General features: G+C 38.6%; 1 protein-coding gene and 1 pseudogene across 1 annotated transcript in view; both read left to right on the forward strand.

The window, feature by feature from the left end:
• The first annotated feature begins 380 nt into the window (after positions 1-380).
• Positions 381-4,238, forward strand: LOC129103044 (zinc finger protein 729-like; annotated as a pseudogene).
• A 1,387-nt stretch (positions 4,239-5,625) lies between these two features.
• The window catches only part of aqr (aquarius intron-binding spliceosomal factor), a 46,564-nt gene continuing 33,182 nt past the window's right edge, over positions 5,626-19,007 (forward strand). Inside the window, exons 1-16 of the mRNA XM_054614628.1 lie at positions 5,626-5,763; positions 6,184-6,288; positions 6,870-6,926; positions 7,179-7,219; positions 7,326-7,361; positions 7,515-7,635; positions 7,811-7,951; positions 8,950-9,018; positions 9,138-9,238; positions 9,359-9,435; positions 10,381-10,445; positions 12,590-12,706; positions 12,823-12,936; positions 13,361-13,464; positions 16,305-16,407; positions 18,527-18,647. Coding sequence (XP_054470603.1) covers positions 6,214-6,288; positions 6,870-6,926; positions 7,179-7,219; positions 7,326-7,361; positions 7,515-7,635; positions 7,811-7,951; positions 8,950-9,018; positions 9,138-9,238; positions 9,359-9,435; positions 10,381-10,445; positions 12,590-12,706; positions 12,823-12,936; positions 13,361-13,464; positions 16,305-16,407; positions 18,527-18,647 — 1,342 coding nt within the window. The 5' untranslated portion in view covers positions 5,626-5,763; positions 6,184-6,213. The remainder of the gene's footprint in view (positions 5,764-6,183; positions 6,289-6,869; positions 6,927-7,178; positions 7,220-7,325; positions 7,362-7,514; positions 7,636-7,810; positions 7,952-8,949; positions 9,019-9,137; positions 9,239-9,358; positions 9,436-10,380; positions 10,446-12,589; positions 12,707-12,822; positions 12,937-13,360; positions 13,465-16,304; positions 16,408-18,526; positions 18,648-19,007) is intronic.

Genomic DNA, 19,007 nt, shown 5'->3' on the forward strand with positions numbered 1-19,007 from the left:
TAGACTATATCTTTCTTTTTTTGTATTTTGATTTAATGGAGGTATTTGCATCTTTGTTTTTTGTATTCCTGATGGTCAACAATTCAGCTTTATACTATAGTATATGAAGTCTCTTAGCCAACAAACACTGAAACATGATTTTACGTTTTGCCATGCAAATTTCATCTTTCTGAAATTGTCTTTGAAAAACAACTTAAACAATAATCAACATTGACAGTGATTCATTTTTTTCAATTAACTAATCAATTTAACTTCTACTAGATATAGGACTATCAAATGTCCATAGACATACAATCTAATCTTGTTAGGCTAAACTAGGTTCACAGAACATACACTAGACCAAAACCCTTAATCTAGACAAAACACAAAATTGAATCATAATGGCGTCTCTTGGTAAGGCTTACCTCTGAAACGTATCATTATTACATTTTTCCAAACCTGCCAAAACACTGAGGCATAAATATGCACAATGACAAAACCTATGAACACTTAGTGCAGCACAGACGAGCAAATCCCTCGGCTCAGAACTCAGAATTGTTCATCAATTTACAGTATAACAATTAAATGTGTGAACCAAAATGAACATATCAGAGGGAACAGCCGGTTTAAATAAGAAGTGGAAAGGGCCAAAGGATGTAAAAGAAACAGGAGGAGGACTGCTAAAGGCTATTACAGTCAAAAGGAATGACTTGTTGAGGCCTCTGAATAGGGGGAAAAGTACAAGATGAATGTATAATTTGTGTACTTTTCAAACCATAGCCTATACTCTGTGTGCTGGATGTTTTATGTAGTAGGCTACATTCAGTGATGTGATGATGTACAGTCAGACATGAGACATGATTATGAATGAGACAAGGTTTGATATACAGCAGCCTTGGCCTATCTGTTGTGGGACTTGAGGACAAAAACTAATAACAAATACTACTAAATAACAAATAACTCACAAAATAAAATAGACCTAGCTGTTTTCTGTTCAAAGCAAAGTTACTGAAAGGTTTAGCATAATAATGGCATGATTGTATGATTTAGCATAGCCTCTGTATCGTATATAAAACATAAATATCACGAGAATAACATCCATTGTCATGCGGAACCCTGCTCTGCCACGAACAGAAAACCTTTGTTTCCTGCCGTACATTTTGAGAGACGTACATGTTTTTTGCCCAGAGTAACATCCGGTGACGTCATTTATGTATTGTTAGCAAGAAAGCTAACATGCTACAGGGTTGTTAGCCAACTGCTGCACATTATTATATTATTATTATTATATTATATCATATTCCTTTATTGATCCACTACATAGACCAGACAATAAATACACATACTATACAACTACACAGACAATAAATACACATACTATACAACTACACAGACAATAAATACATACTATACTACACAGACAATAAATACACATACTATACAACTACACAGACAATAAATACACATACTATACAACTACACAGACAATAAATACACATACTATACAACTACACAGACAATAAATACTATACATACTATACAACTACACAGACAATAAATACACATACTATACAACTACACAGACAATAAATACACATACTATACAACTACACAGACAATAAATACACATAACAACTACACAGACAATAAATACACATACTATACAACTACACAGACAATAAATACACATACTATACAACTACACAGACAATAAATACACATACTATACAACTACACAGACAATAAATACACATACTATACAACTACACAGACAAAAATACTATATACACAGACAATAAATACATACTATACAATAAATACAATAACATACTATACAACTACACAATAACTACACAGACAATAAATACACATACTATACAACTACACAGACAATAAATACACATACTATACAACAAAATAAAGATAGAACAGGAATAAAAATGTACATGTATATCCACATGTTGACTACCGGAGGCTTTAGTGTCAACGCCTTCATCAAATTCCTAAAACATAATACCTCATTTGAATGTTAATTACAGCGAAGTTTGTCGCATTTTATTAATGTAATCACATGTATCCTATTGTCAATGAATTGATTGGAAAGTCATTCATCCCTGCTTTAGGGATTAATGCCTATTTTTTCTTTAGGTCTAATAAGAGGTTAAGTACTTGTGTTGGGGGGAGTATCCGTGCCCTGTATGTCCAAAATGTTTTCCTGTCACCAAATAAACTTCATAGACATCCATACTGGCCAGAAGCCCTTCATCTGCACATTCTGTGGAAAACCTTTCACACAGTCTGATTATTTAAAAATACACTTGGCTTCCAACAGACTGTCTACAACATGGCATTTGAATTTATAACCATCAAGCAATTATAATAAACCAGCTGCAGGGATTAACACACCTGGCAGTTGTCATTTAAATGTAATGCCTTCGATTGTTTCATCTACTATGGCCTCCCAGCCAAGGTGGAAAAGGGAAAGTGTAGGGAACAAAACTGGAAAATCCACCCCAAAAATATGCCTCACGTAAATCATGCCGTAGTGACTCGGAGCAGTATCTCAAATGTTTCTGATCCAATAACTCAGGAGCAAGTTGATTCTGCAAATGAAGACACATCAGTGTGCAATGCCCACAATACATGCAAAGTCTGCTTGAAGTAATTCATAACAAACCAAAACTTCTTGAGAGGAGCAGAGAGTCAGGCCAGACTTTTTCTAAACAGGGCTAATCGAAAGGGCACCTGCAGCCACAAGAATTGAGCTCCAGCTGAAGCAAAATGTCTTTAAAAAACACTAGTGCCCTTAATGTCTCCAAACCTTTTGCTCACCATCCACATTACAACGGCATTTCCTTATTTATACGGTGCAGAAACCCTACTCATGTATGATCTGCCGGAAAGCCTTCAGATAGAAGGTACACTTGAAATCCCATTGAAGTACAGCAAATAAATGTTCTCTTTCTGTGGGTACTGAAAGGAAAAAGCAAACGTTTTGTAATAGCAGACAAACCTCATGTCTGCAGCTTCAGTCCTCATTTCAGCAACGTTCCACCAGCCAACGCACTCATGTCAATTTCTCAGTGGGACTGGAGCTACAGTGTAAAAATAAGGATAAATGCTGTGCAGGACCTGATCAAGTCATCAAGTCAGAAGCAGCTGTAAAACCAGAGCAATAATTCAATACAGGCAGTCAGTGTTGAAGTATTTGTAATAAAGTCTGATGAACAAGAGCAGCAAGACTTAATACAGAATTCCTTGAAACTATTCTAGTGCATGCTTTGCAACAGGTCCCTGCAGTTGGAAGGTCATTTAATACGTCATTATAACATTTATAGGAACTTAAAAGAATTTGGAAGTCCTACCGCTGTGAAAAACAGAAATAATGTGAAAATGTGTGATTCTGAAGAAATAAGACATTTACCTGAACCCAATCTTGCAGATCCCATTGACTTGAACATCATTCTTCAACCAGAAACGTGGAACGTAAATTCCAGTGACTACAATGACTCTCTTCCTCATGATTGTGAGGTAATTACATCAGCAGAACAGCAGAGGGAAACCTGCAATGCCACCAGCGAGCAACAGAAAATGCATCAGTGCCATACATGTTTAAAATGTTTTCCATCTGTATCAAAACTCCAAAGGCACATAATGACTCATACTGGACAAAGGCCTTTTGGCTGTGAGATGTGTGGAAGGAGGTTTCATCAGGAAACAACTGTGGTCTAGATATCACAAACAACGATTATTGTGTATCAATTGGCCGCCTTCTTGCATAGGTGGGTTTAACAGAAGGACTGCAGCAGAGTCCCCAGTCCAGGAAATGTAACTACATAAGGATTTTGAGACACACACTGGCAGCAATGCAGTCTCTTTGAAACACCTGGATCAGACCCCCTCCACATTAATTATTCAGAATGACAACAGGGAATCAGATAAATTGTCACCACATATTTCAAAGAAAAACAAGGTTGTGCGAAAGGTTTCTGAAGGGACTGTAAAAAGTACACAGATTGCTAATTCAATGCAAAATCCAGGAAGCGTGCAACACAAGTGCTTCCAGTGTTTAAAGTGTTTTTACAAGTGTCTCTAAATTACAAAGGCATGAGATGGTACACACAGGCTTGGAACCATTTCAGTGTCTGTTGTGTTAGAAAGCATTAAGGAAAGCTCCACAATGGAAAACCCATGAAAGAACTTAATATGAGAGAAAAACATCCAAGCCAGTCATCAACAGGAGAACATTAGAAAACTGAAGGCACATAGTCAACAGCGTCCCTCGACAGAATATATCAGTGAACACAGACAGTACACTTTCAAATTCTGATGGTTCAGAAGGTTATGAAGTGAGTGCATTGCTGTGCACCAGGCATGCTATATCCATCACAAAAGTGAACGGTGTCCTTAAACAAACTCTAAAAGTAACCTAACTTGTAAAAAAGGAAACGTAAAAAATGCAGAAAATGCTTTAAGAACTTAGCGTTTACATATAAGCTCTCAAAGCACTTTGTTTCTTACTCTGGGATGAGGCCATACAAAAGCACCGTATGCAGCAAAACTGAGAGACGATTGTTATCAGGCTACATGAAACTATGATCAAGCTACAAACCATTATAGTTATGAATGTGTTTGAATGTGACATGTGCTCTGCAAGTCTTAAAGTGAGCAACACTTTTGTTCAACTCATGTTCAACCAAATACGACAGAGTCAGCTAAATATTATCTTTGTGACATTTGGTTTCTCCCACTAAACTTAAAAGGCATAATCTTATCCACACAGGTCTGTGGCAAAACGTTCACACAATCAACACACCAACTGACTCATTGATAATATTCAACATTACTGGGTAATGTTTGTTTTTTGTGTAAACTGGTATTTATGATGATCATGATCTGTCAGTAATATAATGTTTGAGTTTACTGTATGTATGTAAAAGATGTGATTCGTATTTGTTTACTGCACTTATCCTATTCGTAGTAGTTTGTAGCACTTATTATATTCGTATTAGTCTGTTGCAATTATTGTTTTCGTAGTAATTTGCCTCTGCACTATACTTTTGCTCTGGTTTATGCTTTGAGATGCTTGTTTAAGAAAGGAGATGCACTTATGACTTCTGGTGACTAGTAGTTCTCTTGAATACCTATGTTGAATACACTTCCTGTAAGTCGCTTTGGATAAAAGCGTCTGCTAAATGACTGTAATGTAATGTAATGTAATGTGATATATATACAGTACCAGTCAAAGGTTAGGACACACCTTCTCATTCAATGTTTTTTCTTTATTTTTATTTTTTTCTACATTGTAGATTAATATTGAAGACATCCAAACTATGAAGGAACACATGTGGAATTATGTGGTAAACAAACAAATGCTCAACAAACCAGAATATGTTTTATATTTTAGATTCTTCAAAGTAGTTGAATGAGAAGGTGTGTCCAGACTTTTGACTGGTACTGTATATATATATAAATATGGACTTATATATTTTAGTATTTCATTAATTAAACGTGTTTTGTATGGTATTTCATTGTGCCTCTTGTCGAATTCGTTTCTGTTTTTTTTATTATTATTGTTATAATATTTTATGAAAGCCTCTTCCTACCTAAATGAGTTTTTTTTAGCGGTACAAAAACGAAGGAACGAAAGACTTGGTTTTTGTACTTGGGGGACGACTTTAGGGACGTACCTAACCAGGAAGTAAGTCGCATTCAGCGCGTTGGTTGTGTACATGTGAAACCTGTTGGTCAAAGGCAGCTACGTTCATGCTGAAATAAACAAAGGTTTGTGAGCTGATTTTGTTATTATATCGGGCTATCATTATTATTGTTCTTATTATACATGTTATCCCAGAGTCAGCCTCTTAGTGATACTTCATAGCTTAGCTTAGCACATCATCTAATACTGTGAAGTTTAGGTCAACGTGTTTTACGACGACTTCTGTATTATTAATAATACCTAAAAGAAATGGTTATGTTTATTTAAGTACCAGTGTTATAATGTTACGAATTGCACACACTTTTTAGCTATTAATGAAGTTTTTAACCTAGCTAACATTAGCTTCGCTTCTCATCACTATCCATGTGTGTAGTGGCCCCGTTAAGCCAATAGTTCAATACAAATAGCTAAGTTCAAAGCCTTTTGGTGTCAATACTTAACTTAGGCACGGTTACATTGATACAATGTCTTCTTTTCCCCCACAGTCTTCGTTGTAGCAGTTTGAGAGGCCCACCATGGAGAAAGAAACACCCGCTAAAAAGGCTGCAGCGCCTTCTGTGTCTCAGATTAATGCAGAATATGTCACACAGGTAACCATCCATTGTCCATGAAACGCTACACTACAGTTGTGCTCCAGCACTGTGTTGAAATGCATTATCTTATTTTGTTTTTATGCTCAAGACAGAGAGATTATCTCCTCACCTGCCTTACATTGTATGCATTTACTTGTAATGAATCTACAATGCCTCTTTTAAGGGAACTAGAATGATGCTTACATTGAAGATGTTACTACATAGATAGTATTGTTATGTGAGGTGGGGTAACGGTTGAATGGGAGTAGTGTACCTGAGTATTTGTGATGTGGATCACGTCAGGTTAAGTCGAGAAGACAATTAATTGTAGTTGGAAAATGTTCCCTTCTTGATAGTTATCTATTATATAAGAATATATATCCAAACCCGAACATTTTCCCTTCTTGATAGTTCTTTATTATATAAGAATATATATCCAAACCAGAAAATCACAATGGTGTGTGTATATATATATAGTTGAACTTCTGAGTATTCCAACTGCACACCACCCTGTAAGACATCATTTGTACCATATGAACCTTGAATGTTTATGCTGCAATTTTTACTACTATTGATGTTTTCATTATTTCTTGTTTCAGTTGGCCAATAAATATTGGGCTCCGCATGCAAAGAACAAATTACCTTTTGACTCTAAGGTAAGTTATATGCATTGCTGCATCTTAGAGGTGTCAATATCATTTTTGTAGTTGAACTACTTTTACAAAGTAAGTTGCAAAGACATGTTCTATGTACTGTATCTATAACATTGTAAGTCACTTGTGTGTTTTAATTTGATATAATAAAATAAGGAGGTGTAAAGGGCTGCTGTTACCAGTCATTTTAATCGATGGTCCTCTGTTTATGGCCTTAACCTCTAAGAATTTTAACATTCTCTGCTGTTTGTTTAGGTGATGGAAGATGTTTATGAAAAAGAGGTTCTGAAGTCCAAGTAAGTAAATACAAGCATAGTGCCATAAGCTCCTGTGTGTAATCCAATAAACACATGTTACACTTATTTAACTTGCTCTGTTGTCTTCTTTCACTCACGTTTTCAGATTTGCCATCAGAAAAATTATGCTGCTTGAGTTCAGGTGGGATACTTCACTTCCTCTTTTTTACAAAGCAGTCATTGAATATAGTGTTTAAACAACTTGATGGATATATATATATATATATATATATATATATATATATATATATATATATATATATATATACTCATAAATTATTTTCTCACCTTTCAGCCAGTATCTTGAGAACTATCTGTGGGTGAACTACACTCCCAAGGTGTCCAGCAATGCCTACCTCATGTCCATTTGTTGCATTGTCAATGAGAAATTCAGAGAGAATGTCCCAGCTTGGGAGGTAAGTAATGCAGTGCCTCATCTCAGACTAACTGTCATTGCATGGTGACACAAGCGTCTGAAGAGACCATGTTTATACGAGTAACTCTAAGACTGTACATTCACTATCTTTACAGTTACCATTCAAATTATTGCCTATCTACAATATTTTTTTTCTTTTGAATTATGTGTTTCAGGTGTTCAAGAGGGAGCCCACCCATTTCCCATTCTTCTTCAAATGTGTGATGGAAGCTGTACTGGCAGGGGAGGAGGCCGTCCTCACTCTGAAGGAACAAACTGTGCTGCTGGTCTTCTTGGACCACTGTTTCAACAGTCTGGTGTGTGCCATTTCTTTTAATATTCAATGTTTTGACTTAATGGAGGAGTATGTAACTTTTGAGTGTTATGATGCTGCTTTTAAGGTCAATATGGATGTTTGTTTTCATGTCTTGTAGTACTATTTTGATTAGAATATTAACATGGTTTAAGTTAAGATGGTTTGTCAAATTAACATAGGTTACAAATATTGATTTAAAAAATCTGTAATGCTTATCATATCCCAGTGAAGGCGTAGACCAACAATGGTAATGTGAACCATCAAGCATTTTTATTTTATTTTTTATTTCAATTTCACATTCATTATTTCATGACTCAGGGCTGCTAGACATGGTAAGGCGGTTTCTAAGTGTACGTCTGGATAAGATCGTTAAAATGAAAAACCTCACGTAACGATTATAGTTGAATATAAGAAAACTTCTTTCACTGTGGTATATTCATTTGCTGTGTACAACATCTGCGTCATGACTCCAGCGGCAGATAACAACAGTTTTTCAAATACACTAAAATATGGATGAGAACTGTTCTCCATTCTATTGTTACTCTAAATATGATCCTACATTTTTATTAGAATGTGATTAACTAAGGTTTTGTTTTAAACAGGTTAAGGCATCTTACTCATTAACGGAATCAATGCCAAAATGCCTTCTTATCCAAGTTAAATGTGTGAATTAAGGCAGTTATTGGTAATGGCCTCTAGGGGGCAGTAGTAGACTAGGCAGTACACCGTTGGCCAGCTCCCGCCCCTCTGCAGCCGCATTAAACCAAAGGGAAGCACTGCAGATGTCTCACTTTAAAATCTCCTGTGATAGCCTCCTGCACTTTGATTGTATCCTATAAAGCCCTCTAAATATTTCAGTTGCAGACTTTTATACGGGCTGAAGTGTAATAAATATATGTCATACACATGCAGTGCATTTTGACAACTCTCTCTCTTTCTCTCTCTCTCTCTCTCTCTCTCTCTCTCTCCTCTCTTTCTTTGTGTTTGCCTTCCTCCCAGGAGGTAGATTTGATCAGAGAGCAGGTGCAGCAGCTCATCTCTCTGCCTATGTGGATGTGCCTCCTTCCAGTAAGATGTCAACCTATTACCATAATTACATTTTTCTGGTAGTTATTGGCACACCACAGTTATTGAAGTTGTTACGTACTTTCATAGCTAGACTGATTTTGTTTCTGTCACGTTTGCAGTCCAGACTCCAACACGAGCTGAAGAAAGTTCCAAAGCTGCAGAAGTTCTGGAATCTAATCAAGAAGAAATTTGAAAAGATGGATTCTGACGCAGCTGAGCAGTAATATTGTTTTTCCTTGCTTGGACGTTCAGTTCTTATACAGACTACAAAATTGTGTTTTGTATCCCATGAGTTTCTGTTTTTTTCCCCCTTGATTTGCTTTATTTGTGTTTTCCTCAGGGCAAAAAAAGAGAGGGCCTTCCTCTCAGTGCTCATTAAGAAGTTTCTTGGAGTTCTTGTGTCAATTCCGCCGTCAGGTAAACAGTGAAAAATATGTTTATTTCCCTTGGGATTTCATATTGTTGTGGCCAACTACACACATGGATTGCATTCAGAATAAAGAATGACCATTAGATCTTGGTCTTACTTTAATAAAAGAAAATAATGCATCCCTGGTGAGGATTACTAAAATATATGATCCCGAATGACTCTCCCTGCAATTTTGGTCCCAAAGCATGTCCTTGCATGTGCTCTCTCTTTCTTTCCCAACATGATTAATGTTCTTTAGTGCTTCTAGAGCTTGCACATTGTCAGAGAGCACATCTCTTCAGTCAAGGGCCTTATTGCAAGTATGAAACTCAATATTACCCTTTTTTTCCACTGGTCCAGTTGCACTGCTCCTTCCTTTTTATTTCTGAGTTGTTCAGCCGCCAAAGGAGCATGTGCTCCAGCTGCCATACAGCCACCGGCCCTGACTGCTGTGTTGTAATGCAGGCCGACACAGAGGCCCCCCACCTGAATGCTAAAAACAGAACGTGTATTTGTGTGTTTAGGTAGAATTCAAGCCTGACAGAGTAGATTACAATCTAAAACCCAGCAGGATCCACATCACTCTAATGTGTGCTGCATGCCTCAACTTTAAGCAAACACACACACACTTACACACCAACATGCTTAATGAGGGCTGAGGTCCCAGCATGCTGCTGTGCTGGCAATGCAGTATCTCATAGTGAGGCTCACACACTCAGCATGACACCTTGGTGTTGTCCACATGCGTTTGCTGTCCTCATATCCGCGGTGAAAAGTACGCAACCTCCTTTCCTTATTACAGCTCATTATTACCTATCTTTTTTTTGGCCTTCTATGTTCACATAGTCATGTTGCTGTTCTGTCAGATGGCATTAGTCATTGATAAAATGCTTTCCCTGAAAAGAAGTGAAGAGCTAACCTCTGCAATTTCTTCCTTCCTTCCTTTTCCATAGGGCCCGTATCCATGGACAAAGTACATTACTGCGAGAGATTCATTGAACTCATGATTGATTTGGAGGTAAGACATGTCCTCCCAGTCCGAAGGTTTTTTCACTTATTTAAAAAAACAAATCTTTTGCCACTCGTCCTTCCTCTCTCCCTAGATTCGATTGCTTTATTTAAACATGTACACTGCAAGATGATGCACTCTATCTTAACACTGACTAAGCAGACAGTCATTTCCACTGTATATGTACTATGTATTTGCTTAATCATGGTATCCTGATGAAGGAAGCGGTGTAGACATCCGTCTCTGCTGAGCTCATTTGCCTTCCGTCCTTCAAAGTTATAGCTAACTCAGGTCCACAGACGGTGGCTAAATGTCCAGCCTCAGCTCTGCCCTGTGCTTCTCTGTCATTGCTGTCTGCAAAGCTATGCAGTATTTGAAACAGTAGTCTTTGATTTTAGTATGAGAGGTTATTTTCAGCCTGATGGCTTTTGACATTTGGTATAAGGTGTAAGGATTAATGTGCAGTGTCTGCTAGACAAAAAGGTCGTGACCTGAGACCAAATTCCCTTCAGGAATTATGCCAGTGTCTGAAGGAGTTGTTTGCTTTGTATATTCTATTAACAACAACAGTATTCCATTTTTAAATAGATTACTTTCTGCTGTAAGCCATATTATTTTATTTGCAAATACAAGTATTTATTACTTCTTGCTTGTTGAGATTGGCTAATATGTAGCTATACTCTAATCTAGGAACTGTGTCCTCTTGCCCATTTAGATTGCCAATATTATTATGACCTGCGTCACTGCAGTGGACTTAAAATAGTTGTTGTGCGATATCTGCTCTTATACCACAGAGCGCAGTAGTTTTAGTTTCTGTAGTTGACATGCAGTAGTTTATATATTCTGCATTGCATATTCTGTCACCTCAGTTATAGAGTAAAACTTGGCATTTTTAGGGTGATGAAATAGCGTGTAGAGATGAGGAACTAGCATTAGGAATAATCATATTGGTTCATTTGAAATAAATAATTATAAAAAATAGAATAGAATTTGACACGGTGTTATAGGGATGCCGCTTTGCCAATGAGGTTGGCTATCTGGGATGAAGACACAATGTCACATAAGATTGTTGCTGCTGCTGCCGGTGCAGATCTCCTGTTTCTACCGAGCGGGCTCAATAGATTTCATCTGGCTGTCCTGCTGACAGGCCGGCCTTGCTGTTCCTGGCAGCGGCTAGTGGCCGGCCAGCTTACTGTCTCCAGAGACAGCTCCTGTCCTTCAGCGCTATCCTTTTACAAAGCTTCAGTTGCCTGAAATCCATACTTCCCCTCTCTGATGAGGACCTGAAAATGAAGGCACGAAAAAAAGATCCCTGTTTTCATGCCTCTTGTATGCCGGCTGTCAGGACCGTGCTGAGATCAAAGATGGCTGTTGGATATAAAGGTATCCATTCTCTCGGTGTTAAGGTATCACTCACAGCCCCTGCTGCCTTTGAAGAGCTGTTTTCAATGAATAAAATAATAGATATTGCATTTTGTTGCTGTTTTGCATTTCAGTATTCCAATTTATATTCCATTTCTCAATGCCGTTTTTTTCTGGGCAGTTCTTCTCCTTCAGCCTTTATAATGTGATAGATGAACCCCTTTTTTGTTCTGTGTGCTGTCAGTTCATCAACATGTACACTTTTTCTTTATTATATTCCTACCAAAGCAGCTTTCTTATCTCATTTTGACAGATTCTCTGTACTTGCCTCATGTCATGTTGGTGCGCTACGGCAAGCAAATGATGATGGTTATAGAAGTCAGTTCGCCTCATTGTTTGCCTCTCTATTACATGTTTCAAAACAACCTCAAGACAAGAAAAGACCATGGATCAATAAAATGTTTGCATTATTATGGTCCAGATGCTGGGAAATGTGGTCGTTGTTGAGCCAATTGATTCTTTTGACCCCTGAGAGATGCCCGTTCATACAATACCTAAATGTTGTTTTCCTGTGATGTTGGGCCATCAGACCATTTTCCTCCACCTTTGGCTTCTCTTACCAAGTTATTTTGGTCCTGTCCACTGAAGTTTAATTTCTGAAGTTTAATTTCCGCCTACATATTTATGTTACCAAATGCATTCCAGGTTTTGTGAGCTTTAAGTTCAGGTATTTTAGCCCCAACTGTTAGCATGTTGTCCGAAGCTGTAAACATGTTGTTCTGTGTGTTTAGGCCCTGCTGCCCACCAGGCGTTGGTTCAATACAGTGCTGGATGACTCTCACTTGGTGGTCAGCTGCCACCTGTCCAGCCTCACCCATAGAGAGAAGGAGGGACACCTCTTCTGCCAGGTACAACACACTAGCAAACACTTGAAATGATTGTATTCAAGCACTCTGAGATCCAAATCCATCTTTGCTCTTGCTTTTCATATGTAGAAGTAACTCGTATTGTCACATTTTTGTAGTTGCTGGACATGCTGAAGTTCTACACAGGTTTTGAGATCAATGACCAGACAGGAAACGCCCTGACGGGGAAAGAGATGACCACTTTGCACTATGACAGAATCCTCTCCTTGCAGGTAAACAGCATACTTAAAGAGGGACAGACAGACATGCAGAATCATATTTTTCTCAGCTGCCTGCTTTGGCTCTGCTGTTATTTTTCCACTGAGTGTTAAATATATTTGTCATTGATGTCTTGGATATTATTCTGCATCGGGAGTACGTGGCTTATTGTTGTGAGAGAGAGCAACATAAATACAAATGATACTGCCAGCTACCAAATCTAATAATATTAGTTGTGATAATAAATGTAAGGATCCTTGTGTGTTGTATATGTATGTAATGCCAAATTCTGGACTATTTGTCTTGTTTTTTCCATTATCATTTTTGAGTTGTTTGTCTTTGTCAAGGCAATGTGATGTATGGTAAAATGAGTAATATATATTTTTACAGTAGTGGACTTCAGTCTGAGTGATCTGCTCTTTGTTTTCTGTCTTTCAGAGGGCAGCTTTTGCTCATTTTCCAGAGTTGCAGGACTTTGCTCTGTCCAACGTAGCAGCAGTAGACACTCGAGAATCCCTGACCAAACACTTCGGGCATCTCAGGTAAATCAAAATACCCGGAATGAAGCACTTGCAGCTTGTCAGTGCACAGATGGAGGGATGGGGCGGAAGGCTACGCATGATTGGACTGAGTACAATTAGAGTGAACTGTTGATACTAAAATTCTGTTGCACTGAAGCGTTGTTTTAGCTAACGGGACTACTTCCTGATAAATGTTATGCATATCAACAAAGGGGTGGCTCACCCTTTTCTTTTTTTACAATTCTGCCTCATCCACAAGTACTTACTGTATGTACTTAATGTCCTTAAGAGAGTACATCATCATTTCTCTAAGCGCTGTCGGTGGCAAAGAGTTGCAGACAAACAAACCCTCCACATTGGTCAGCAGATAATATACCAATCTGACCTTTGATTTGAGGTTCTTCTGATCACCGAATCACACATGCAGACTTCCGATATTGGCCTTATGTTGCAGAATAGCATCATCAGCACCGTTGCTGCCCGACTTCCCTTCTAAATGGCAGCTAGTGAGCCCTTGAACAGGCAGCTGGTACCAGCCAGAGAGAGAGGCACGCCTCATTAATTAAATCGATTTGCAGTGGCTTGAGAATGAACTCTCTGAACAGCTGTGTTTGTCAGATCATATTAGCTTGCCAAAGAGCTAAACAGCACCCTCACTTTGACTAACTGGCCAGTGCGTGTTTTTTTTACTTGAACACATGCGTGAAGGGGAGTGAAAAAACATTTAATTCATTGGTAATTTGTAATTACTTTTGGTTCTAGCTTTCTTGGTATTTTGATACCATAATGAAATTTCAAAATTACTGACCCAAGCTTTTATAATGTCTTAAAACCACCAATGTTTTTGCTCAAGTCAGTTGCTGATTACTTATGTTTGTCTAGTATGTGTCGTAATTGAGGTACCCTGTAGGAACAACACAGATTTCCTCTTTGCAGTTAATGTTTGTATATCCATCACCTATTTTTAACTTCTGTAATGGATTATACATTCTTAAACCCCAAAACTAAGTTTCTTTGAGTCAGGCAGAGGGTTATGAGCCGAGCTGAGCTGAATCAGGTAAAGGCTTGAGCTGAACCGTTTCATGTATTTGTAGATACGCCGCTCCTTTTCCCAGAATTAGGGTTTTGAATGTAGCAGTAACTGCATTGTTCCCTGCTCCACAACTGTCACCAAAGCAGCTCCTGGGTAACTCTAAATATGCTGATCAGATTTAACGAGGCACTTTTCATCCAAACGACTCACGCTAATGCCAGTTTATTCCAGCTGCGCTACCCACAGGCTAAGCTCCCAGTCACCCGCCGCTCTGAATTTATCCGCTAAGTCCCCCAAACACACAAACGCAGCTTTATTGCTTAGTCTGCCCACGTACACACACACACACACACACACACACACACACACACACACGCACACGCACACACTCACACTTTCTTTCAGTTAAATAAAACATGTAAGTTTGTGTGAGTGTTGTTTCAGGCCAACAAATTAATTGACTACATGATCAAAGAGTATGCATCGCTTTGTGAAATGATAGCAAAATTGAAGAGAGTCATCGCACGTGAAATTGCCAAAATAATGTGTGTAATTAGTTCTGTGGATTAGTTCTTCAGTGTGGGCCTGTCGTTGGATGGGGAGTTTAGATTTTATCATTTCCACTAATTTAATCCTTCATATTCTGAGGATTTTATGTGACAATGAAACAATATATGGTGAAAGCATAACCACCTTCATTATCAGCAGATTTGTCATTGTTTTTTCCCTTCTTTCTAAAAAAGAAAAAAAAGTTTTCTTATTAAAGAAGACCGGTTTGTAGGGAGTGTGATGTTGTCTCATGTTCTGGTTGTGTTTACAAATAAGTATCAAGGTTTTTGACCAGGTTATGTCTTTCTCATAGCTGAGGTGCTGAGGTACACATAATCTTAATAAAGTTGCTGTGTGGTTTATCAAAAATCTGAGCAAGGGTCAAGACAGCCTTTATTCTAAAGAGTAAACTTATTGTAGACCATTTTCTATTATGGTCCCATCCTTTCCTTACCTTACCCTGCCATTAGTTTAGCTGTCCGTCATGGCCTGGACCAGTCATCTCCTCTACTCAGATTAAGTTGTTGTGCTGCTGTTATTTTTTTGCTACGGGAAGGAGTCTCCACACGACTTATGTCGGGTCAGCTACTGGGCCACCAAACTGCATCATGGGCAGAATTGCCACCCCACTGCCCAAGCGCTGCATCACAAGTAGCTGAATGCATGCACATACACGGATTCAGTCGGTCAGTGCCACGTGTGGCTGTCCGGGGCTGTCACAATGTGTCCAGGCCCTGTCCTTCATTGTGTACCAGACGCTGCCTGTGTCACAGTGTGTCAGCCTGATTAAAACAGGTTTGTATGCAGAAAGCCGTGCCTCAGCTTTCCGAGACGGAGATGGGCTTTGATTTTCATAATCCCGTCGCATCAGTGCGCCCCGACCCCTTAACACACACATGCTGACAGAGCAGGAATGAGTGTCAAAGCAAACGAAGAATTGCTTTGTGCAGCAGTGCTAACAAGCACAAAGAATTTGATAAGGCTGTGTATCTTCACACATATAGTGGTGTTGCCGTCATTATTTGAAATATCCTTCTCAGAGGGAGAGGTAGTGTCCCCAAAAGAGAGGCTGAACCTACACATTTATTTCATTTTTAAAAAAAAAACTTATTCGCTGAAGCAATGATGCATCGTCTGAATTTTTTTTCATCATTGTAATATCATAATGTCCCTGTCTCAATCTCTATCCTCTAGACAAGAGTGCTAGCTGAATGTGTAAATTCAAAATACAACTTTTCTAGATGACTGACCACTTGTTTTATCTCCTCGTTCTCCGTAGTCCCAATACGCTCCACCAGGTGGCCTCGTACCTGTGTCTGCTGCCAGAGCTGGCTGAAGGGCAAGACACCACCTATGAGAAGGAGGTTCTCCTTGAGCTGCTGGTAAGTGCAGTCTTGGCTTTCATTAAATTGCCCATGTCAGTATTTGGGGGGGGCGTTTAGCATTTTGACTTAGAAAGTATATACCATGTTAAGTGTCTTTCATAAATGGAAATTTTAAGGCTTCCCAGTAGGATGTAATCCATTATTAAGTTTACATCTGTTATAGTATAATCTTGGATGGAAATACAGACGTGTACCTGTGACATGTGGCTGGTGAACTTGAGAAGGCTCATCCAATATAAAAATAGGACCATTTTTAGGAGATAAAATGGTCTTATAAAGCTCTCAGTACAATAAATATTAAAATATTTATCTTAGACAATTTTTATTGCTGCAGACATTTGAATTGATTAGATGGAAATGGTGTAGTTGTACGAGGGAAGGAAGCAATGTACTTGTCAACTGGCAGTATAAAAGATGCATGATTGCTTTTGGTGCACCTCTACAAACAATGTTAGTGAACTGTTAATTTTCCAGAACAATAACTGGCCAGTCAGCGCTACGGCATAATGGGTTTTGTGTTTCTCATTTTAAAGTCATTAATTTGAGCCCTTGACCTTGGAATACATATAGTATCCCCTCTTCACAGCCCGTCCCTCTTGAATTTGCCTTCTAATCCAATTACTGCTTTTTGTGGGCATTTGTGTGACGTCGGATAAATTGAAGACGGTGCTGATGAGATAGAGAGACATTTTTTTCCTTTTCTTTAAGTATCCCTTGAAAGGTTGGAGCTGGTTTGATTGTGTTTGCTGGTTCCTCGTCCCCTTTCTCTCCCAATTTTCATTTTTAAAACCCCTCCGGGAGAACTACTGGACCCTCGTCCCGCTAGTCTCCCAAATACACACTCACACATGTGCTGTAGACCATTTCATCAAAGTGGGTGTTTCAAGGCAGCCCTGTGTTTATTCATAATCACCCACTCAGACCATTCCCAGGTCCTCTCTGAGAAGTGATGGAGAAGTGCTGTTTCATAATTATCTGATTAGATTGATGCAGGAGACAATGTCAGGGGACTCATTTGTTTGCGCCTGAGGTTGCCCCCAACAACCAACATCTCTGACTGAGTGGGTTTAAGATGAAAGGGTCACAGGACCATAACTCTGCAACACAGGAGTAAAATAATCACACTTACTGCAGAGAACGCAATTATAAATACGCTTAGGGGACGAGACCCCATTTTATTTAAGAGGCAGCACTGCTGTTACACCAGAGCCAATGTTTAAGCTAGTTAAGGCTGTTTACTTCCTCTGGTGGACCAGATGAGCTGGTTGGTATTTTCAAAGAATTATAGCTCCCCTTGACTTTGTAAATAATTAATGGAATTATGTGTTCTTTCCAAAAGAGTAGGAATACAGTTGCAAAATGCAAACACAAAACCTTAGCAGGACTGGTGCTGGAGGTTTAACGATTTGTCGATTATCTATTTGTTGATCAACGGAAATGAAGCTTTCTTAAACATTATTCAAACTAAATTACCTTTGTGTTTTGGCCTTTTGGTTGGACAAAATGATTGATCACTGATAAGGAAATTAGGCCTATTGTATCTATAAGAAAATAACCATTAACATCATAACTACTCAATTTGTTCAACATTCACATGTGTTGAACATCTTTGTTTGAAGTTAAAAGATCCAATCATAATACCTCCATAATACCTTGCTTTTAATTGAGTACTTCAAGACATCCTATGACATGGTTGCTGGCAGTTCATCTAGACATAAACACTTGTAAACAAATATGATATCCTGGTTTGATAATCCAAAGTCTGTGAAAATGTTCAGCCCTCGATTTAGCCTGTAGTTTAATGCTCATTTAAGCGCACACATTTTAACAAACACTGGCCAACTGAGGTCTAGCAGCAGAAATACAATGAAGAAGACACGTAATAAAAGGCTTCAGTTAAGTGAGACGCTTATCGTGGGTATGATGTAGACTTGATGAGTGACCTAATTTTGTGGAAATGTTTTTCCCTTTATTTCTGGGCTGTCTTATAGTAAGGGAGACGATAAATACCCTAGACAGTGAGCCAAATGGGCATTATTTATTCACCCAATTTCTCTCCGTTTGTGTCTTTTTCCTCTGTCTCTTCTCTCTCTCTCTTGCTGTTTTCCACACACAGGTGTCCCGTCATGAGCGCAGAATCTCTCAGATTGAGCAACTTAACCAGATGCCCCTTTATCCAACAGAGAAGATAATCTGGGATGAGAACATTGTCCCGACGGAATACTACTCAGGCGAAGGTGTGTGTTACATTTGTGAATCGTGAGTGGGTTTTTGTGTCTGTGTAAGTCCCAATGTGCCCTAGAGACACACATTCTAATTTCAGTGACCAGTCAGTGCCTTATACACCCACACCTTGTGTTATCTCTTATCCTGAGGGCACTCATCTGGCACTGAACTGGCACCTCTCTAGGGGAATCCTCTTTAGCTTGCAAGGACACCTTCAACAACATCCACTGAGCATTCAATCAAAATCCCTTAAGCATATTACTTTGGCTGTAACATGAAGACATTCGCTAGTTTGTGTATAGGCAACAATATGACCTTATATTGACTAATTGTAAGTCTGTTTGTGTAATCACTCACATATTTGGATCTGT

The sequence above is a fragment of the Anoplopoma fimbria genome, chromosome 15 (genome assembly GCF_027596085.1).
Source record: "Anoplopoma fimbria isolate UVic2021 breed Golden Eagle Sablefish chromosome 15, Afim_UVic_2022, whole genome shotgun sequence".
In the NCBI taxonomy this organism is placed as follows: domain Eukaryota; kingdom Metazoa; phylum Chordata; class Actinopteri; order Perciformes; family Anoplopomatidae; genus Anoplopoma; species Anoplopoma fimbria.